General features: G+C 42.6%; 1 protein-coding gene across 3 annotated transcripts in view; it reads left to right on the forward strand.

The window, feature by feature from the left end:
• The window catches only part of LOC124619664 (medium-chain acyl-CoA ligase ACSF2, mitochondrial-like), a 250,681-nt gene that overhangs the window by 206,779 nt on the left and 19,360 nt on the right, over positions 1–24,542 (forward strand). For all 3 annotated transcript variants that reach the window (XR_006980107.1, XM_047146195.1, XM_047146196.1), the window contains one exon: positions 21,084–21,232. Coding sequence is in view for 2 of the 3 variants with exons in the window: in XM_047146195.1 (XP_047002151.1) it covers positions 21,084–21,232 (149 nt within the window). In the remaining variant the exon portion in view is untranslated. The remainder of the gene's footprint in view (positions 1–21,083; positions 21,233–24,542) is intronic.

A 24,542-nucleotide genomic window follows, 5' to 3' on the forward strand; every position in this document is an offset into this window, starting at 1 on the left:
GCCTATCGCAATTGCGGTTTATCGTATCGCGACATTGCTGCTCGCGTTGGTCGAGATCCAATCATTGTTAGCAGAATATGGAATCGGTGGGTTCAGGAGGGTAATACGGAACGCCGTGCTGGATCCCAACGGCCTCGTATCACTAGCAGTCGAGATGACAGGCATCTTATCCGCATGGCTGTAACGGATCGTGCAGCCACGTCTCGGTCCCTGAGTCAACAGATGGGGACGTTTGCAAGACAACAACCATCTGTACGAACAGTTCGACAACGTTTGCAGCAGCATAGGCTATCAGCTCGGAGACCATGGCTGCGGTTACCCTTGACGCTGCATCACAGACAGGAGCGCCTGCGATGGTGTACTCAACGACGAACCTGGCTGCACGAATGGCAAAAGGTCATTTTTGCGGATGAATCCAGTTTCTGTTTACAGCATCATGATGGTCGCATCCGTGTTTGGCGACATCGCGGTGAACGCACATTGGAAGCGTGTATTCGTCATCGCTATACTGGCGTATCACCCGGCGTGATGGTATGGGGTGCCATTCGTTACACGTCTCGGTCACCTCTTGTTCGGATTGACGGCACTTTGAACAGTGGACGTTACATTTCAGATGTGTTACGACCTGTGGCTCTACCCTTCATTCGATCCCTGCGAAACCCTGCATTTCAGCAAGAATATGCACAACCGCATCTTACAGGTACTGTACGGCCCTTTCTGGATACAGAAAATGTTCGACTGCTTCCGTGGTCAGCACATTCTCCAGATCTCTCACCAACTGAAAACGTCTGGTTAATGGTGGGCGAGCAACTGGCTCGTCACAATACGCCAGTCACTACTCTTGATGAACTGTGGTATCGTGATGAAGCTGCATGGGCAGCTGTACCTGTACACGCCATCCAAGCTCTGTTTGACTCAATGCGCAGGCGTATCAAGGCCGTTATTACGGCCACAGGTGGTTGTTCTTGGTACTTATTTCTCAGGATCTATGCACCCAAATTGCGTGAAAATGTAATCACATGTCAGTTCTAGTATAATATATCTGTCCAATGAATACCCGTTTATTATCTGCATTTCTTCTTGGTGTAGCAATTTTAATGGCCAGTGGTGTATGTTATATTAGCCTCACCTACGGTAGTTAAGTTCGTTTATTTGAATGTTACGTTCTGCTTTGATCACTGTGGTAGGTTAGCTTCACCCGTGGTAGCTCAAACTCGTTTACTTGTTAGTGTTCAAAAATTGTTCAACGAGATGGTGCCCCAGCCCACTACCAAAATCGTGTTAGGGCGTATCTCGACGAAAACCTACCAGAAAGATGGATAGGCCATAGAGGTGCTGTGGAGTATCCACCACGTTCCCCAGACCTAACTCCTCTGGACTCTTACCTGTGGGGAACACTAAAGGACGTCGTTTATCGACAAAAGCCACGCACATTGGATGAACTTCGAGAATCCATCGTACATTCATGTGCAAATATCCAACTGAAAACGTTGCAGTCAGTAGTTCGAGCTGCAGTTCGGTGGCATCGTTTGTGTGTGGATGTTAATGGCGACCATTTCGAACACCTACAGTGATATCTTTAAGATGGACTTTAAGCTACACTTTCACCAAAAATGAGACAACTCCGTCAATTAGTTTCCAAGTTACGGACTTTTAAACAGTGGATACATTTTTTTGGACCCCTCTATATGCATAGACGGTGACAGTGAGAAGGAGATGCTTGGCCGGAGTGGCCGAGCGGCTCTAGGCGCTACAGTCTGGAACCACGCGACCGCTACGGTCCCAGGTTCGAATCCTGCCTCGGGCATGGATGTGTGTGATGTCCTTAGGTTAGTTAGGTGTAAGTAGTTCTAAATTCTAGGGCACTGATGACCTCCGCAGTTAAGTCTCATAATGCTCAGAGCCTTTGGAAGGAGACGCTAAGTATGAAGACTAAGCTACAAAGAGAGACTGGGTACAAGGATTTAGAATGTTCTGTGTTAAAAGAGTGCAAATATGTTCGCATGCCAAAACTTTTGATGAGGAAGACGGCATGTGGATTGAGCCAGCTGGTATCCCACGTTTCTCTCAGTCTTTTAAAGTGGAACATATTTGCCTGTTTTTTGCTTCGACAGGAGCATTTTTCTGCAGCCAAATGTACATAAACTAAGATGTATAATATAGTTCGAAGACTGTTGTAGCCAATCATTGCCACACAGAAGAAAATTTAGGGTACTTAGATACACAGACTGCATTACTGGACTGAAGATCTGTAGAAGTCAGATTTCATATAACACTCACTTTATTTGATGTTACACTGACGGGGGTTCTGATGTCGGGAGGCGCCGAAGTTGAATGCGCGCTAGAGGGTGTGGACCTGGATACCAGCCAGCTAGGGGTCTCTGTGCTCCGGCTGGCGCCTGCGCCACGAGCTTCGCCGTGCGAAAAAATGGTTCAAATGGCTCTGAGCATTATGGGACTTAACATCTGATGTCATCAGTCCCCTAGAACTTAGAACTACTTAAACGTAACTAACCTAAGGACGCCTTTCACATCCATGCCTGAGGCAGGATTCGAACCTGCGACCGTATCGGTCGCTCGGTTCCAGACTGTAGCGCCTAGAACCGCTTGGCCACTACGGCCGGCAGTTGTAACTGTGTTTTGCTTTGATCAATGTGTTAGGGTAGATACACTTACGTTCCTTCCAAGTTCATTTTCGAGGCGCGTTCAGTAAGTAATGCAACACATTTTTTCGTCAGCCAATGGCTGAAAAAATAAGGAATTTGTTTTGGAAGGTCTTGGAATATTCCCGCTTCAGACCCTCCAGTTTCACGATGTTCTGAAAGGTGACGGCGCTGTGCGTGGCCTTCAAACGGTGTCTGTATTAAGAGTTGCTTGCCAAGCAGAGAGCTGTCACTTAGTTTCTTGTGGCAGAAAATCAGAGCATCCCATATGTTCATAGGCGCCTGCAGAATGTCTACGGAGATCTGGCAGTGAACAGAAGCACTGTGGGTGGTTGGACGATTCGTCTGTCATAATCGCAACAGGGTCGCGCAAACCTATCCGATTTCCCACGTGTCGGCCAGCCGCACAAAAGTGTGACCCTTGCAGTGTTTGAACACGCGGACACATTCATTCGAGGTGATCGACGGATCACAAGCCGCGCGGGATTAGCCGAGCGGTTTGTGGCGCTGCAGTCACGGACTGTGCGGCTGGTCCCGGCGGAGGTTCGAGTCCTCCTTCGGGCATGGGTGTGTGTTTGTCCTTAGGATAATTTAGGTTAGGTAGTGTGTAAGCTTAGGGACTGATGACCTTAGCAGTTAAGTCCCATAAGATTTCACACACATTTGAACATTTTTGAACGGATCACAATCAGATATCTCTCTGCTCAACTGGACATCTCTATTGGTATTGCTCACTTATTCGTCCACCATTTGGGCTACTCAAACATCTGTGCCTTCCTCGCCGCCTTACGGAAGACCATAAAGAGCAACGGAGTACCATCTGCGCGGAATTGCTTGCGCATTACGAGGCTGATGGTGACAATTTTTTGTAGAACGTCGTCACAGGCGACGAACCATTTGTTCAACCACTTCGAAATGGAAACAAAACGGCAATCCATGGAGTGGTGCCACGCTACCTCCCCTCCGAAGAAAAAGTTCAAAGGCGTGCCCTCTGCCGGTAAAGTCATGGCGACGGTTTACTGCGACTCTGAAGAGATTATTCTGTTTGATGTCTTCTGTCATGGTGCAACGATCAACTCTGAAGTTTTGTGTGTTCTGCTGCCCTCAGGGAATCGGAGAAACGTCTACAATGCATTCGTCACCACAAAAAACAAAACCAATTTCTCTTTCCCCATGACAAAGCAATGGCTCACACAAGTCTACGCACCAGAGAGGAGCTCGCGAAACTTCACTGGACTGTCCTTCCTCATCCACCCTACAGCACGGGCCTCGTACCTTCCGACTTCCATGTATTTGGCCCAGTGCAGGATACTCTTCGCGGGAAGCAGTCCGTGGTTGAAGGGGAAGTTAACGATGCAGAAACACATTGCCTCCGACTTCGACCAGCAGAATGATATAATGCGGGCGTATAGGCTCTGCTACAGAGGTGGCGTAAGGCCGTCATATTGAACGGATTGAACGGAGAGTCGGAAAACAGGGTTTTGTAGCCGAAAGCATGGGGAATAATACGGTGTATTGTAATCCTGAATAAAATTAACCTGCTTTCAGACGTTTTTGTAGCAACTTACCTTTGTAAAAGCGTCCCGCAACCAATTATGGCTGTTAAGGCTCCAATAAAGGAAGTGCGTAGTATTCAGACGTTGTTCCCAAGCCTTACCCGTCCATTTTACCCTCCACTCCTAGCGTGTTCAGTGAGGAACTCAATTACGACACGTAAATGACGGCTATTGGGTCGGACTAACGTTACTGGAACTTTTCGCGAGGAGATCACAACACAAAATGCCCAAAGGAAGTGCACGAGCATCTTGTGGCCATCTCTTGGGCTTTGAGTAACGTCGAATCATTGGCATGGGCTACATGGGAGCATCATACTAACACACCCCATTTAGTCAGTCACGTGTATCGCAATGACGTCACAACGAGAGGTGACAATATCGACTCAGGACATTAGTGTGGGCAGTGCAGCAGGCTCAGAAAGACTACACCACAAGAAGTTACTAGCAATGATTATACACTTGTCTTCAGCGCGAATATTTAGTTATTTTTGACCTCCCAGGACGCGTTTCGGGTTACCCCACCATCAGATCTTCGATATACTGTATCTTGTTACATCCACACCAGTTTGGGCACTGGTGGTGTAGTGGAATGAGTAGAAATGACAAGATACTGTGTATCTATGTTAAAGATCTGATGTTGTTGTAACCCGCAACGCGTCATGAGAACATAAAAATGAAGTTTTCGTGACCAAGACAATTGTGTGATCGTTAGTGCCGACGTGGCCGCGGATGAGAAGATGGTAGGATCTTTTCACCGAGTCTGGCTGTAGACGGATTATATCAGTTTAAAAGATTACGTCAGTTCAAAACTGGCTTGAGGTTACAGACAGAGTGTCACCACGAACTGTCCAGAACAAATTACTAGAAGCCGGGTTGAGATCTCGAGTTGTTACCGCTGACACCATACCACAGACAACAAGCCTGTATGTTGTACAGTTAGAGGCGTTTGGGCCATTGAGTAGCATTTTGTGCTGTTCCGCGACGTGGCTCATTTCTTTTGTTTACGGCAGTGAGATCGAAGCCAACATATCTGTAGAGGAGCTGCTGGAAGGTCGCAGGAAACAGCGATTCTCGAGGCATACACCACTCCATCTCCTGCAATATCTGAGTGTGGTGCTCTTGGATATGAAACAGTACTGATTTGATACTTGTTGAAGGGTAGTTGGATACTTGCTCTATGATGCAAGAACTGTAAACCCTCTTGTCATAATCCGGCATGACAGGGGTACCAAATGTCATATTCCAGCAGGAAAAAGCTGTATCCCACAGTGCAGTTCATATCACAACCGGTTTGATAAATGTACGGATCCTTGACTGGCCTGCCATGCGTGACAAGAAATTCCTGACGATGACATTAGGAAGCTGTTTCCTTCCATTCCACAGTGAACACAGGATCGTATTCATATCCATATTCGTGATGGTGGCCATCATTTCGGATTCAACGAATATTTAATAATTTAATACCCATTACAAGATAAACATCCCCACAAGTTTGATAAATAACGGAATAGTGCTTCATGGTGTAAGAATTTCCATTTGCGTCAGTGTGTGACGTAGTCGTTTGAAAAAAAAAAGTTGGTGCAATCACCGTCTTATTTGGCTAAAACCGGGTTCTTCAGTGAATAGAAGGCCTTGGAGTTCGAAATTATGAATCTAAAGTTGAGATTAAATATTGCTGCATTTGGGCCTCACACTCTGTGTGTAGCGATTGTATTTACTGCTTTGCGATGTGCAGGTCGTCAGTGTAATTCATTCTCGCTGCAGTTACACAGCCAGAGAAAAAAATGCAACACCTTCAAGGGCAAGGCCATTTTATTGAAAAGTGAGGTGACAGATTGTTCGTCATTGTAGGAGTATATGATAACATATTCAAACCAAGCGAAACACACATTTCACAGTAAGGGTACCCAAAATGTCTCATCATTCCACAATGCACCCCCCTCTGGTGGAACTCAAGCGTGTATTCCCATATGCAAATGATCGTAAATGTGGCGAGGGGCATCCTGTGATTGAGTGTCCCAAGAATCTTGCGCCTTATGTTGCAAGTCGGCAACGGTTCTTGCAGGCTCTGAGAAACGAGTAAGTTCCCTCTTCATCATGTCCCATACATGTTCAATTGGCGAGAGATGTGGTGATCTTACTGGCCATGGCAGTTCCTATACACACAAAGAGCATGTCGGGTAGCAGCAGCCATATGTGCACCTACATTGTCCTACTGCAAAAGCACATCACCTTCCTGTTGAAGAAATGGCAGTAGTATAGGGTTAATAGCCTGTGCAATATACAGGTTACTGTACCCCACAGAAACACCAGATGTGACTGCGAGTTGTAAAGTATGTCCCACCACTACCGCTCCACGAAGCCTGTGGTGGGACGTATGTGTCGTCGGTGAATGCGGTATGGAGTAGACAGCGCACCACCTTGACACCATACACATGTATGTCCATACAGACATAACCTACTCTTGTCGCTAAAGACAACAGAGCACCATTCCACTCTCCCATCAACTCTTTCACAGCATCAGAGTAACTATGATCGGCGGTGTCGTGGGCTCAGTGGTAGCCTTGGTGCCTTTTCTGTATCTTTCCGCCATTGTGTCGATCGTTTCGGTACTCAAGCGCACTGAACGGTCTAGTACTCGAATTAGAGCTCCAGCATTATTCAGTATGCATCTCGGAAGCGATATCGTTCGGGTCTAGAGAACCGAAGCGCTGTTGTCGGTTCGCGTCAGGCAAGCCAATCAAAAGCAAGCTGCCGCAGGTCCGAGCATGCGCACTGCAGCGCGCACAGCGCCACGAACACAAAGCGGCTAGCAGACGACACATGCGCGCTATTCTTCCAAGTACCGAAAATTGCGTTTACGTTGCCATAACGCATGACGCCGCATTCCATCGAGCTCACACGCCCACCTTCATCGCTCTTGCCTCCTCCTTAACAGTATCAGGCGCAGTTTATCAATTTCCATGATTCTCAGCTGAAACTCATAGAAATTTTTACAGTTTTCCTGACCGCATGTTTCCATGCATGTATAATAACGATAGCGTATTTGACTGTATTCTGCAGATTGTCGTAAATGCCGCATTATGTCATCTTATTCTCATTCACACTGATATCGTGTTTTGGATTTTACGTTTCGGAAAATGAGTTAGAAATTGTGTGTAGCACCACATTGTACTAATACATCTATAAAAACACCCGAAAAATTGATCCTGAGAATTTCAAAGACTAAGAGGATGAAAAGAATGTGGTTATAACTCCTAGAGATCCAGATGATCAAATAGCCCACTTCGCTATATGATATGTCAACGATTTGGGTCTTAAAAACAAAATTGAAAAAAATGCATTTTCGAGAGCTCCTGCAGTTCGTCGAAGTTTATAACACGCATCTCATGAATGAAAATGTTTCGTATTTGGTGCTACAGTCTGAAATATTACGGCGGAGATATTTCATCTCTGTCTACAGTTGTTGAGGATTCGATCGCAGATAAGCAGTTGTGACAAGCAAGATTATGAAGATGACTGCTGCTAGTTATATTCCCAGTGATTTAAGTTGTGCTCTTAGATTCCTGTCTAACCACATACTCGTAAATCGCTACATAGTCGGAAAAAATGGTGAATTATTTCTGACAAGAAAAAGTATAAAGGTTACTGTCGGTTGTTTCACTCACAGCAATTTAATCTCCAGCAACTTCATATTTCGTTTGTTAAATACACAGAAATCACGAAATCATTACAGAGGAAGTGCGCTTTTACATGTAAGGAATAACGAATATTGCAGAAAAATCGTAACTTACACGAATAACAATGTCTCAGAACGTGTTGCCTATGGGAAGAGGAAAAAAAAAAAAAAATTACACTCGTCCGTGCGCGTACCCGTGTACTTTTATATCTCATTCCCGTGCGCTAACCACTTAGCTACGCCAAACAATGGAAACACAGCTGTCAAATCTTGTACTATTGCATTGAGAAACGTAGTCTGACTTGGTTACCAACGGTGCTGCGTGATAGTTTGGGAGCTTTCCAATATCAGGCTTCACATAATTGCTTTCCATTGTTACTTGAAAGTTATAAACACGTTTCGATAATTACTAACGAAACCATTTGTGGGAAAAAGTCCACAAAGTCACTAGTAACGCCAGTTCTCACTCATGTAATATACGTAAGCAAAGCCGATGTCTTGATATTTAATGATCTTTAAACTATTATTTGCATAAAAATAACATGAATTTTGAGAGAATATTGACCGAAAACTTTTTTTTTATGTAATCATTCACAGTAACAACCTAACCTAACCACATTTCTAACAAAGGAAAATATTATGAACTCACTTTCCAACAGGATGCATCCTCTGGTGAGTCTTTAGTAACACCATCACTACATCCAAAGCTAAAACCGATAAATATGTTTAAAATAACAAATTATAGGTGTACATAAACCACAGCTCACCGATCGGCAGGGCCACACCGAAATCCAAAACCTCTCGGTACAATTGTCGTAAAATCGGTGGGAGGACCGTTCGGTAACAGGTCGCAGAAGCTTACTGAATAGGATATTTCTATAAAGAACCGAAAATGACGTCACTACCGAAACTAACCTACTACACCGATTGATATGAACGATACAGAATAGGGCCCCTGGCCAGATTCACAGGCAGTCTAAGTTCTGCTGCAAGCAGACGGTTCCCAGTGGTCCCTGGTGACACAGTTGTTTCCTCATGTGTCCAGACTTCGTCCCTGGGTGATGTTCAGTGGCCACTGCTGCTCGTGAGTCTGTACTATGCAGGCATCCAGAACCTGATCTACAGGTATGGAAATGTTAGGTAAACCATTGTTGAAAGCAGTGACACACCACCGACACATTGTGCCCAACATGTCGATACAGCCGTCCAGCTTACAATGTGACCCCACTCAAATGGCTGAAGGTGTTCAACAGGTGTAGCCTAGAATGAATGTAGCAAATACTGTTCACCTCTAAACTCACCACAGTCACTGCCTGCAAAGTCAACCAGAGGATGCCCAACTGGCCACCCCAGCGCCACCTGAGTGCCATCTGATCGCCAATGACAGTGACAAATAAATCATTAACACTAAAACCTCTCTGTGCGCACTTATTTTATTCTGGTGCCACTGGAAACAGTGCTTCAGGGCGTTCCATTTTTTCCGCGGTTTGTTTATGATGTGAGATTTCTAATTTCTGGAAGGCTGTGGAGCATTTTTATTAAATTTTGTAATTTGCAAGGACATTACATATAAAAACAGAAGTATTCCCTTCAACCTTCCGTGTACTTCACATGTGCTTGATAAATATGCTTTCAGTATGAATTGTTAGTTCTTGTTGATGACCGTGCTGTCGTAACTGGTACTTTATTTCGGTTTCTCCGTGACATAGTTTAGCACAGATGTTGGAACAAATTTAAGGTAGAAATTAAGAAGCCAAATGGTGACAATCAGCGACAGATCTGCATGCCTACAGAGTAACTAAAGAACAAAGCCCAGTACCTGGAGGAGTCGAAGAAATTATATTTACCGAGTGTTTCAGGGCTGTGACACACAATGAAATCGAACAGGACGGATCTCTCAAACTTTTTCACACCTAATGAAGGACGCCCGAGGGGACATCATCAAATGATGCTGGCTTGTCGAGGTGATGCACCAGAAAACTCGAAGGTCGATAGACCTCCGAATGTCACATCGATGGCAATCATGGAAGACCATCAGGACCTCCCATCACTAATATGGAAAATAGTCAGCGAAGAGATATGAAGCCTTATCTCGTCTGTTAATGCCACAGCCAGACAGCTGCAAATAGGGCTATTGAATGGTAAACCTAGCCAGGAGGAAGTAGCATTGCCAATTCAAAAAGTGGTTCGTCGATCATTGGTACGCGTCTCTACAAGGCAAATCAATACTGAGAATTTCGCAACCATTAGACGACATCTAAAGTTCTTGTCAACAGAAATACAGCCGGCTGTCTCAACAATTCGATCGCTGCGTAGGTGAACGAACATTTGGAGAGTGAAGAACAACATGTCGGTATATTTCAAATGTGAACGCCTTGGGCAGGTCCTACGCTACTGTAAAGAAAGAAGTAGATGACTATTACGCCGCTCGCCCGGCTACAGAAATCAGGATGTGACAAGGTAGTCATCTGTGAAGACAAGGCCGCCTCAGATGAGAAACCTCCAAGAGTAGTTGCCGAGGTGTTGAGAAATTATACTGATGCCATTATCGAAGTTTGTTGGACACTAATTTGTCAGTTCAGGAGTGTGATTTTTTTGTGCAGTTGGATGCTTATCGTGGCCAAAAAATGCGAAATTCGATGGTCACTGTGCTGAAGGTTGCACATGAAGAATACGTCCAGTCTACAGCAACCTCTTTTGGTAGAATAATTAACAATGTCTGCACACGACCATTCAGGTTCGTTGTTATACTAGAATTCAGCCATAATATTATCCTTGGATGGCACTTCTTTTCAGGTGTCACTAGTGGTCATAGACTATGGGAGAATGGAGCTCCATTGACGAAACTGCTCTAACAACTTAATGCAACAAAGATTACTCTGGGTAACTGCCTATCATTTGCGACACACTTATCCCACCATCATGAACGAGAGGAGCTCTAGTCAACAGTCAGGATATTCAGTTAAACTGTGAATCTCTAGTTGGGTGACAAAAAGGGCTCAGCCTCACAGATGAAATCTATATGCCGGTGACGATAATAACCATCACAAATAGACAAGGACAGCTCTGTGTCACCAACTACCATGAACAGCCGCACCCCTAAGGATGTGTGCATAGGGGCAGCTGAAACAGTCCAGGGGGGTCAGCTTATTACCCTCAATGGCGATCCATACTGTACTACCATTGCTGATTACACACCAGAGAAATCTGCTTTCCAGCCAACAAACTGTCCTGGCTCCACCGAGTACTGACATCGACGCATGGTTGCCATTGTTACCTGCCTTTGCTGTCTGGAGGACATTATTGTTTTTTCAAAGTCATTTTAAGAGCATGTAATCCGCACGACAGCTATGCTGAAGCGTGTCCATGTCATAAAAATTCACCTAAATCCTCCTATTACAGACTTTTCACAAGGAATTTTAGTTGCAAGGCATGGATGCTACAGGAACTGTTCCAGGGAGACATAAAATTTTCTCGGTGCGAGAAGCAATAAAAACACACGTCCTCTCCATCCCTGGTAACTTTGGATGGGAATGCAGAGATGAACTACACACTGATGCTAATGGTTATGGAATAGGTGCAGCACTAGTGCATCTCGTGCAAGGCGATCACAGGGTGATTATTTACATCTCCAGAATACTCTCCGAGCCTGAAGAGACAGAATAAATGAGAAAGAGTGCCTTACAGCTATTTGAGCAATCTGTAAGTGGTGACTTATTTACATGGTATACCATTCACTGTTGTAGATGGCTACAACTTTACACTGGCTCATATGCCAGAAGAATCCATCAGGACGATTGGTAAGACAGGCATTGACACTTCATGAATAAGACATGATAGTAGTACAGAAAAATGGACGCATACACAAGGATGCCAGATGCCTTTCGTGGAATCTCTTGAAAGAACATTACAGTCCTGGTGATGTCCCAGTTCATTGCTGCAACACAAGGTTCTGCGTTCAAGCCACAGTCATGTAAACAGGTCTCTGTATTTACAGATGTTAGTAACTATTTTATTTCAAAAATACCTGTCCAGTCAAGTCGCTATTAAGCTAATTGTCGTTGCTGTCGTCTTCAGTCCGAAGACTACTTTGACGCAACTCTCCATGCTACTCTATCCTATGTGAGCCTCTTCATCTCTGAATAAGTGTTATAAGGTTGAGGTACAATCCTTTCCCAAAATATCTCGGAATCACTCTAGATAGAACCCTGAACTACAAAGAGCACATCACCAAGCTTTCTCATAAAGATGCTGCAAGGAACAACATACTACATAAGCTCAATGGTACCACCTGGGGAACCTCTGCTGACTGTCTGCGTTTAACTGGCATCAGTCTTGTGTACTCTCCTGTCTGGTTGGAAAGTGTACGTGCGAAGAAGGTAGGCACAAAACTTAACGACACAATGCACTGCATTACTGGTTCCATCAAATCAACCCCACGCCACTGGTTACCTGTACTGAGTAACATCCCTCCACCTCACTTAAGGCGGAAACAAGCTCTACTGAGGGAGGCCAAGAAAATCTCTGCATCACCATCTGTACCACTGCACCAGGAATTCTGTCATCCGCCACACCAACGATTGCGATCAAGAAGACCAGCAAGTGTTACTGCAGGACAACTCATCGCGGATGGTTTTGATCTAAATGAAAGCTGGAAGCATGAATGGTCGACAAAAACATTGGGAACAAGAGCCCATCACCTTGATCCCACAAAGAAGCCAAAAGGTTTTGACCTTTGGTGCCGCCTCAACAGGTTAAGGACTGGACATGGTTCTTGTAGCTACTTCAAGTAGAAATGGGGCTGGATCAATTCACCAATGTGTGAATGTAATCAAGAAGAGCAGACAATTGAACATTTAGTCCAACGCTGTCCACTCCATTAATACCCTGGAATTCCCGATAACTTGTTCACTCTCACACCCAGGTTAACTGGTTGAAAAACACAGACTTTAAGGTTTAATCTTGTCTTATATCATATGTATATTGTACAAAATCATTTGCCTTATATCAACTGTATATTGTAGAAAATCACTATATGAATAAATAAATAAAATCTCTGAATAACTATTGCAACTTACATCCTTCTGTGACTGCTTACTGTATTCATCTCTTGGCCTCCCTCTACAATTTTATTCCTCCCCCCCCCCCCACCCCCCCGCCCCCTACACACTTCTCTCCAACACTAAATTGGTGATCCCTTGACGTCTCAGAACCTGTCCTATCAACCGTTCCCTTCTTCTAGGCAGGCTGTGCCACAAATTTCTTTTCTCCCCAATTGTATTCAGTACCTCCTCATTAGATGCGTCATCTACCAATCTAATCTTCTGTAGCACCACATTTCAAAAGCCTCTAGTCTCTTCTTGTCTCAACTTTTTATCGTCCGTGTTTCACTTTCATCCATGACTACATCCCATACAAACACTTTCAGGAAAGACCTCCTAACAGTTAAATCTACATTCGACGTTAAATTTCTCTTATTCGGAAACGCCTTTCTTGACATTGCCAGTCTATATTTTATATCCTTTCTACTCTGGACATCATCAGCTGTTTTACCTCCCAAAAAGCAAAACTCATCATCTATTGTAATTGCCACGTTTTCTAATCTAATTACCTCAGCATGATCTGATTTAATTCGACTACATTCCATTATCCTTGATCTGCTTTAGTTGATATCTTATACCCTTCTTTCAAGATGCTGTCCATTCCTTTCAACTGCACTTCAAGTCCTTTGCTGTCTCCGATAGAATTAGGATGTCACTGCAAACCTCAAAGTTTTTATTTCTTCCCCCGGACTTTAATTCCTACTCTAAATTTTTCTTTGATTCTCTTTACTGCTTGCTCAATGTACAAATCGAATAACATCAGGGATAGACTACAACCCTGTCTCACTCCCTTCTCAGGTACTGCTTCTCTTTCATGTCCCACGACTGTTGTAACTGCTATCTGGTGTCTAAAAAGCTGCAAATAGCCTTTTGCTCCCTGTATTTTACCTGTGCTAGCTTCAGAACTTCGACATTTTCAAAAATTTTATGTAAGTCTACAAATTCTATAAATATAGGTTTGCCTTTCCTCAATCTATCTTCTAAGAAAACTCGCAGTGTAAGTATTGGTTCTCGTCTGTAGGAGATAAACAGCATGTATTTTGTTCAGTTGAGGAGGCAGCAGCATTTTTCAGGGTAGTAGCTTATCTTCTAGCTTACAATGTTAAATTCAGATGGCATAAGCACAGTTAGCAATAAGACATCTAGTAATAGTAGTAGCAATAGTGGTAGTAGTAGTAGTAGAGTAGTAGTAGTAGTAGTTCATTGTTTGTACACTGTACACATTAAGTTTTTATGAAATGCTTATCTTTTGTTAATGTATACCTCGACTCCTTCCACATCCCTGAATGTTTTACTTCTTGATGGGATGTATGGAATACGATTCTTGAATGAAGGAATGAATGAATGAATGAATTCACCCTTCCCCTGTGGGTGAATACAGTAGTGTGCTTTGTCCTGTTTTAAGTTACATTTGCCTCGATTAATTTCAGTCTCTCTGTACATCATTGTAATTTGCTTTATCCCCTACCTTCTAGTAAGGCACCAGGAATAATGACGGTGATAATAATTTGGAATTTCATGCCTGCACTATCAGTGAAAGGGCCGTTGCCTCGACAGCCGACAACTTTGACAAACGCAAATCACAGCAGGCTAATTTATAGTGAATACATTAATTTAATATCTGAGAATTATTTGGAGATGGCTAAGGCGTACTACTTTAAAATCACTTATAATACTAATAATAATAATAATACGAACTTGCTGCATGCTGTAGGTGAAAAATAGTTCCGTACCTTGTTTTATAATTGAAATAAATGGTTGTAGCACCGTCATAAATTGCATTGAGAAGTATCTTATTTTATTTCTTGATGGTGATTAATGTCGGACACCTGTGTCTATTTTCAAACCATCCATATCGTGTGACAATATGTACCAAAACTGCCCCTGCAGTGATGCTCAAAGCGGCACTGTGGTCGACGACTCAACGACAGTAAATAGACCACATAGAATAGACATTAGGGTTGCCTTATGAGGTCTATCTACTGTTGTTGAGTCATCGACCACAGTGCCGCTTTGGGCATCACTGCAGGACCAGTTTTGGTACATAGGCTATCACTTGTATTGTCACACGATATGGATGGTTTGAAAATAGACACAGATATCCGAAATTAATCACCGTCAAGAAATAAAATAAGATACTTTTCAATGCAACTTATGACGATGCTACAACCATTTATTTCAATAACAACAATAGTGGTGGTGGTGGTGGTGGTGGTGGTGGTAGTAGTAGTAGTAGTAGTAGTTGTTTTTGTTTTAATCCACCGTAAACCATTTTACAAGGATACTGGACATGTCTTGATATAAGGGTGTAAGAACAAGAAGAACTGTAACTAATGTAACATACTTGCAGGTTACTTATCTTGTAGTTTTACGTGACTGTGAGTGGCGCTGATGTGGAGGAGACAGTCGAAAACTCTGACCTCTCCCCCGCCCCCTTTTCCCAAACCGAACCCTGGGTCCACACCTCCGTGTATCATACGAAGTCTATTCGGAAAGTAAAGTCCGATCGATCGCGAAATTTACACCACTTTCAAAATAAAAAATGTTTTATTTGCAACAGTTAGCTACACCTTCCTGCTACTTCTCTACATAGTCGTCCCTCCGACTGAAACATTCGTCGTGGCGTTGTACTAACTTTCCAATACCCTCGTCATACAGGGTGTCCAGAAAAGGACTCCCTGATTTCAAAATTAAATATCTCGAAAACAAAGATCGATAGAGGAATGCAGTAAACGGTATGTTTATTGTGAAATCTGTAAGAGGTTTATACACCAGTTTGAAATAATAGTTACAAAAGCTGCTAACAGATGGCGCCGTAATCGCCATACGTAATGCCTAGTATAAATAGTGATCCGAAGCCCAGAGCGATCAGTTCCACTATTGAAACGTGAAAGGAGGTTAGCGTACCGAAGGAAGAGATTAAAACCATGTACTCCATTGAACAACGCATTTCTCTCGTGCTAGAAACTAAGCACAGGTTAGAAGAGAGTCCTACGGCAACAAGGCGAAATTTTGAAGCACGATTTAATGTTCCAAAAGGACCCGATGCGAAAACCATTCGTACGCTCTTCGCAAAATGTCAGCGAACAGGCAGCGTAATTGATGATCTAGTGGGTCATGTTGGCCGCAAGCAAACCGCAGTTACGCCTGAAAATATCGCCACAGTTTCTGGAATTATTCAGCGAAATCCAATGTCATCCGTCCGTAGAATTGCATCTGAGACTGGTTTGAAGCGTTCCAGCACGCAGAAAATACTGAGAAAGAGCCTACACATGTTTCCATTCAAAATTCAAACGCACCAACCCATACCCGTACGAGCTGTGCAACAAAGGGTTGCGTTTGCTAAACAGATGCTCACAATGATTGATGGTGAAGGATTTGATGTTGGCTGCATCTGGTTTACAGATGAAGCACACTTCCACCTGAATGGATACGTGAATAAGCAGAACTGGCGATTTTGGGCTTCCGAAAAGCCATATTGGTGTGAAGCGAAACCCCTGTATTCTCCTAAAGTTACTGTGTGGGCTGCAGTATGCAGCATAGGCATTATTGGCCCTTTTTTCATTCGAGAAACGGTCGCTGGTGCACGTTACGTTGCAATTTTGGGACAATTTGTCGCCACACAGCAAGCGTTAGAGGATCGACCAGGTACTGAATGGTTTGTGCAAGATGGAGCTCGACCACATCGGACCGAACAAGTGTTTCGCTTTCTTGAGGAATACTTCGGGAATCGAGTCATTGCTTTGGAATATCCCAAATTTACTGGTGCAGGCATGGATTGGCCTCCATATTCGCCGGATTTGACTCCCTGTGACTTTTTTTGTGGGGCACAGTGAAAGACATGGTCTACCCGAAGCATCCCGCCACGCTGGACGAGCTTGAATCGGCGATCTCTGTGGCATGTGAATCCATTTCGGTTGAGACACTACGAAATGTGATGGCGAATTTCATTCTTCGTTTGCGCCACCTCTGTAGTGCCAATGGTGAACATTTTGCAAACATTGTGATGTGATTATTTGCAGAGATTGTTTTCATACGATTATTTCACTTATGTATGCTGATATGAGCTGTACAGCGTACAGCACCATCTGTTAGCAGATTTTGTAACTATTATTTCAAACTGCTGTATAAACTTCTTACAGCTTTCGCAATAAACATACCGTTTACTGCATTCCTCTATCGATCTTTGTTTTCGAGATATTTAATTTTGAAATCAGGGAGTCCTTTTCTGGACACCCTGTAGAAGGCAGCCGCCAGTGCTCTCTGCCAATTCTCTAGCCTGATCTACAGCTTCTCTCCTGTGCCAAAATGCTGCCTTCATATCCAGCGATTCGTGTGAGCTGAGATGAGAATCAGAGAGCGGCAAGTCCGGGCTGCCTGTTGGACGATCAAACACTTCCCACTGAAGGAGCATCGTCATTACCACGTGCCCTTAGCGCTAGGATTTCACCCGGAACAAGACCCGCCCATTCACCCCCCTCCACGCCTATCCGTAGTCCATCACATGTTAGACTGTGATGAAATTCAGTAAAGATAAGAAGTTTAAGATTTGCTGCATTGTAATATAATGTGCATGTGCATTACTAACGAAATAAAAATATTTATAGAGAATTGAAAGCATCGCCAGCAATAGAAAACAAAAAATAACGTGATGTTATTTAAGGGCAATAAGGAAAAGTTTTCATCAACTAATTCACTTATTATAATACGTTTATTTGAGGGAAACAGCAGAGCAGACATACAATGCAAAAACAATGGTTTTGAATCTGTCATGTCGGTAGTAAATTCACGGATGCAGTCGAATAACTCTGTTGGCTAAAATCAACGTTATATAGAAATAAGTCAAAGTCGTTTTGTTTATGTAGGCCCTCATAGTAGCTCACGAAAATTAAAGAATATAAGAATGCCATAAAGTAGAAAAGCCTAATGAAAGCAGTAAGATATTTGCTTATATGACATATTTCGTGGGTATTTGCATGGGTAATGGGTGAATTTTAACTTGTAAATTCTTCCAATGCCATACCTGCGTATTATAAACGAGATTATAAAGAATTGTGACTGTTTCTGTGTGATTAGTGTCCTACATGCTGTTGCAAACGTCTCAGGAAAATAATCTGTCGTTATTCTTTGTCCTGTGTGTTTTTAACCAAAAGATTTATCAATTTCTTAAATATCATTCAAACCATTTTTTAAAAATATTAATGATGATGTGTATGTTTGTCACAGAGCAGGTATGGAGGAAATAAATGCTGCAGTGTTTCACGGATGTAAAACGTTCTTCAAGCTGTGCTAGTTCTTCTTCCACCTCTAAAACTTGTCAGCAAAACTATTCACTGAATAACATGCGAAAACAGCTTGGATCGATCTAGCAAGAACAAAGTAATTTTGATGCCCTTTGGAAGTATAGTGAACATTGGTGCTTGTTTCACACATACTGCCTGAGTTCTAAAACTTAAGTGTCAAGTATACTGTGGTTCCTCTTTCTCCAAGCAAATTATTCTTTGAGGGTAGGTTTTTCCTGTTTTAGCTTTGGGTGCTTTTTCTCACATAGAAGTATGTTTCTTCATTGGCTATTCATCTGAACACTGAATTCTCGTATTTAAAGAATTCAGTGCTGAATTGTTTTCTCTTATGTTTGCTGTCGAAGTACCTGCCACAGCTCAGGCCAATTGTGCACGTTTTTTGTAACGTGTCTTTTAACTATCTGGCAACATTTAAGACCTAGCAAGACATTAATGTAACAACTCGAAGTACAGCCGAGCACGATAAACCACGTGGGTCAACTGAAACGATGCCCAGGCGCCGAACAAAGACCGGGAAAACCGGGGGCGAATGGGCGGGACTTGTTCCGGAGGGGTGAGTGGGTGGGTCTTGTTCCGCGTGAAATCCTAGGGCTAACGATTCCTGTCATTGCCCCTGCAGTGTGCGTCCGAGAATTTTCATAAGAAGGAAATGCATTGACAGTTAGTTACGATGTGTGGGCTGCGTGAAATCAGGCGAAATCTCTCACAATGCACTCATACTTGGCGGAAGACAACATATTTTAGGCGTCTTTACGTGCTCAGAACTGAAGAGAGCGACGTGAAGTGATGGACAGGCATGCTATAAAGACTGTCTAACACATTGGTGCGAAGTTTCATCGGATTTTTCCTGGGTTTCCATTTCGCGTTCGATCGGATCTTGCTTGTCGAATGGCCCTCGTACGTAAGATGAAGCAATGCCCTTGGACTTGTAAATACATTGCTTTTCCCGAAAGTCGATAATGTTTTTTTTCTCTTGTTCATTACCTTGTCATAGTACGTATGCATCATTTATTTCAACTATTCTTTATTTGTTAATACTTCACATTGTTTCTTCATTCATTTTGCTACTGTTTTATATTTTATATTGTACGAATATGAATGTTCTGGTTCTATATGCTTTGTAAATCTTTGGTTAGGCTCGGAGAAGTATTGTGTTAGGGAGAGAGCGAACGACTATCGATAGAGTGCGTGCGAGTTGTTGTGGTACGCGGCCGGTTCGCGGGTGGAATAACGTAAAAAGTTCGGCGTGAAAGACGGTGATACGCGGAAGAACAATTAATTACAATTAGCCCTGAACCAGATACCTTTGTCGTGTGGGGACACAAACTGTTAGAATTACGTGAAAGTGGACCAATCCAAAATGTTAAGTTAAAGAACAGTGATGTGATTTGATCAAGAAACATTTATTATATCGTCCAAACTGTCTTAAAGTCGACGACGTTATTGAATTGATGTTTAACGGACTGCTATAGTGAAAAACACATGTGACTGTTTTCCTGTGGCAAGACGGTGAAAGAACTGTACGAAGTATTGGCATTAACCGGATATATATCTTAAATGCTAAAGACGTTGTATAACTCCGACCTACCCGCACCGCGTTATTAATAAACTTTTAATAATAAAACGTCGCGCGCGTAACGACAACGCGCATACTGGAACTATTATTATCGCGCCTGTGCTGCCAGCTGATTCGACTACAACGGAGACGTGGACCACCGCCGTAACTGGAATATTAATGAAACAGGGGGATCCATCATTACCTTCACGCCACGAACCAGGATTAACTTCACACATCGTCCGCGCGGACCACCGCTGACGTCATCGCACTGCCTGCAGCAACAGTTCAGATGGTTCAAATGGCTCTGAGCGCTATGGGACTTAACATCTGAGGTCTTCAGTACCCTAGAACTTAGAACTACTTAAACCGAACTAACCTAAGGACATCACACACATCCATGCCTGAGGCAGGATTCGAACCTGCAACCGTAGCGGTCACGCGGTTCCAGACTAAAGCGCCTAGAACCGCTCGGCCACCACGGCCGGCGCAGCAACAGTTAAGACATTAAAAGAAAATTATTACGCTCTCTCTCATTTCAAAATTAAAGACAACTGCAGTTAAATGAACTATTTTAAAAATACTGTCACAATATCTCAATTTTGTTTAGTCCCAATAAACATTCTTTCCATTATTTCGTCTTGTTGACAGTGTTGAAAACCCACCAAATTAAAGTTCAATAATAATTTTCTTTCAAAATTCTTCTCAGACATTTTGCTGCTCATTATAATTTTATTTTAATGTTTTTTTGTAACTTCTTTTGGAGGGAGTACATATTTTATTTTTTGTGTAGTAAAATTAGCTACCATAAAATTATGTATATTACCAGCTGATGCTGTCCGCCATTTCTGCTTGAAAACTGCACCTATTTTCTCAATGGCTGTCAGTTTCAAAACAAAATTACGTATTTCGTGGGCATCTAGCAGATGCGCGATGTCTGTAAAGGCCCCTACAATAATTTGTTTTTACTTTTGTAGGTTTACTGGAATTATATTGACTTTAATTGCTCATTTGGCCCCCGATAAAGTGATTTATCGTATCTATGTAATAATTGTACTGAATTACCTAATTTTTTTTCTCGTTCATGACTAACAGGTGTAATCAGATTCCTTGTATAGGTTATGTTTTATAATTTAAAAAGGTTTTTTTTTTTTTTAAGTAGAGAACCAGTTTCTTGACAGACTCTGCTGGGAGGCAGTTTGTGTCTTTAGGCTGTCAGTTCCAGGTGAAGGTGGTGGACGAGCAGCGCAAAGTTGTGCCCATGGGGACTGTGGGCGAGCTGTGTGTGCGTGGCTACGTCACCGTGGCGCGATACTGGTCAGACGAGGAGAGCACGCGCAGACTCTACTACCGCGAGCGCTGGCTTCGCACAGGGTAAGCACCGCATCTCCACAATGGAGGTAGAATAAGGGGAGATGGCGCTACAGAGTTACGCTGCACGTTGTTTTGAAGCCAGTGGCCGGGCTCTGCCGCCATCTTGGATCCCCCAAAACATTAGCAGACGAGTGTTTACAATTGCTTGTTGTTAGTTATTTCTGTCGTGTTCACGCGATATTTGTTTTATATAGTAAATGTTACACTGTTTTAGTGAACAACACAGCATAAGGAACGCAACTTCAGACTTTTTCTGGTTTTAAATGCGTATTCGATACAGTAATACGACACGAAAATATGACGCTTCTGGCCTCAGTACTGTAATTCCTTTTTGTTTATACATTTCGAATAAGCGAGAAGAGAAGTATGTGCTATGGAAAGCGTGGTTTCGTAATCCATTTATATTCACTTTCATTGTGTTTGTGTCGATAATTGACAAAGCCAGAACTCCAAAAGCAATGATTGATAGTTTAGAGGCACCGATTTGTATTCATTGCATTTTCAAGTCAAATGCAAATTTTAAATGTTCAAGTTTGCAAGAAACTTACCTTATTTCCTTTGGTGTCCCTTAGATGTATGCAGGGATGATATAAACAAGCCAGCTGTCATTTCAACAAAGTGAAAGATTCGTTAAATTACGAAGGAAAAGAACTGAATTTAAGATTGTCATCCCCATTGTAGTTTACACATCTGCTTTGTTTTTGAATTGTACCTACCAAGTGACATTCAGTGTGCCAAATGACAGCAATTTACAGGGTAACATGACAGCACAGTGATTAATGTAATCATCTAAATATCCTGGACTTAGATAGGGAACTTTTCTTTAACAAATATGTAACCCTTTAAGTACTTATAATTTAACCACTGTAACAGGTGTTCCACACATTTTGCTGAAGATTTAATTAACTACATATAGTTACATCGCTTTTATATTAAATTATTGCATTTTAAAACGTTAGTCCCCATTTCCAGGATATTTCTTGCCAGGACTTTTCAGTTACTTGGGAAAAACCAAACAATGGAAACCAAATGTATTGCTCACCTCCAGAGAGCTCTTTACGTTGGATTGATTGGGAAATCTAAAGTCAAATCGTAGAAATAAAACCATACTGTAAAACTTTATAGTGCATCAGAATTTCAAGTATATATAAGAAAATAGCGCTTAAATAAGTTCACTTACAAATGAAACATGATTTGTTTAAACTTTAGACTACAATCAGAACGATTAGTAGACCTGTAAGCGACGCAAGCCGGTATTTTTTTTTATCAAAACACTTAACGACTAGACGGAATCAAACCACCAGAAGAGAATGTTTTGGGGTAGCTAACATGGCGGATCTTCACTTGGGTCGGCTTCAAGTTTGTGACGTCATGACAACTCCTCTTATTTTACCTCCATGATCTCCACCATCGGCAGCACATCGAGACGGCGCCAGGTTACGTACTTGTGCTGCTGTGTTACCTGCAAGATGAATTTCCGCACTGAGATCACAGCTTGCGATATCCCGTGTCCTGGAGAAGACTTACATGGGAAGAACACATCAAAAAGGTCACCAATTTTGCTCATATTTCATTGTTATAACTTCACTTAGGCACTAGTCAATGTGGCTACTGTGACTACTGTACGTTGACAACAGCGCATGAGATACCGGTGATATGCCTGTCTGAACAGGCCCTAGCACCAACAGTGTCAGGCACCCAGACACAATAAGTACAGCTACAGAAATTAACTACAAACATCTGTGCCCTGCACTGATATATTCCATAACATAAATATTCAACACTCCTGCGACCGTTGCATAAACAGTCCCATATCAATTTAGGAACTAAGCCCAAATTGGTGAACACTGTTGCAGGGTGAGTCAAAACGGACTTCACAATTTTGGAGTGATATAGAAATTTATTGAGATAACTTTAACAATAGGTGGATGTGTTACTTTGTGGGAAACAATGTCAAGTTTCACAAAAAAGTATCAAGTGTCATTTTGGTTCCATGTAACTACCATCTACGATGCAGTAAACATCCCATAGGTTATCAGTTTCTTCCCACACTCGTTGCAGGAAAGTGGGCATTGCTTGTGCAGTTGCAGCTTAGGTTCGATTTTTCAGGTTGGCTAAATTGTTTGGTAGGGGAGGAACTTACACACGATCTTTAATTTAGCCCCAGGGAAAGAAATCCTACGGTGTCAAATCCGGAGAGCGAGATTGATCCACATTAGTGAATGTAGCTACTTTAACTGTGCGCTGCACTGGCTCTCCTGGTGGCGGATACTGATGCACTAGGTGAATGGAACTTAAGATTGTTACCTAATAAATACACATATATCGATTCTGTAAGTTATCTCAAAAAAATTTTATATCGTTCCAAAATCTGTAAAATTATTTTTGACTCACCCTGTATTTTCTTCCCAGTGTAGGCACTGTTAATGGTGATGTCTTACGTTATCGTTGGGCTGCTGATTCTGTGTTGAACTCATCAGCAGCGAGCGTGGCTGCTCCTTAGGCGTACCGGTCTGTGCTTCACAGCAGGTGATCTGTGGTAAACTAGAGCTGCAACGGCCCAGCACGCCACAGAACCTGGTTTATATCCTGGTTAGCGCAGTGATATGAAACTGTTCGCTTTTTGTTCCCGTGCCTGCCATTATGCTGGCGACTTTTGTACGACACCACTCGAATTGCAAACATACTCGCTCGGCCTGAAAATTAGGCTGTCCCGCCCAACCTGCATGGCTAGAGGCCAGGCTAGCTTGCAGTGGAAGCGTGACAACACAACATTCACGTTCATATCTACATGTCTCCCGGTATTTCTCGAATTCCAGTCAGCAGATTCTCAAATCCACCATTCTAGTTACAACTCTGGACTCGAATTTTACCAAAACAAAGTATTTCGTAAATTTTCGATACATTTATATTGATGTCAGAATTTATTAATATTCGTAAAGTATCATCTTTATGTTAAAAAAATACTCTGTCATGGTGTATTGATGTCGTACATCGATTCTTGATTATCAGGTGCTTCAGAGCTCTTGTTTTAAAGAAAGTGTCGAAAAATAAGTTGAGCAGTGCTCTTGTCGAAAAGTAAGTTGAGCAGTGCTCTCATATCGGGTCCTGGAAGTTAGTTCTTGGTAGCTACCCATCACAAAACCTATTACATCACTGTGAATAAGTGTGATTCTGATTTCCAGCCAATTTAGATATCGCTGGGGATAATTTCTAAAAGGGAAACTACATGTGGAAACTTTAATTACGCGAAGGAAGCTGATAAAGCAAACATTAGTAAGGAAATTGATATGAACAGAGATGGATAATT

This window comes from Schistocerca americana, chromosome 6 (assembly GCF_021461395.2).
Source record: "Schistocerca americana isolate TAMUIC-IGC-003095 chromosome 6, iqSchAmer2.1, whole genome shotgun sequence".
Lineage (NCBI taxonomy): Eukaryota > Metazoa > Arthropoda > Insecta > Orthoptera > Acrididae > Schistocerca > Schistocerca americana.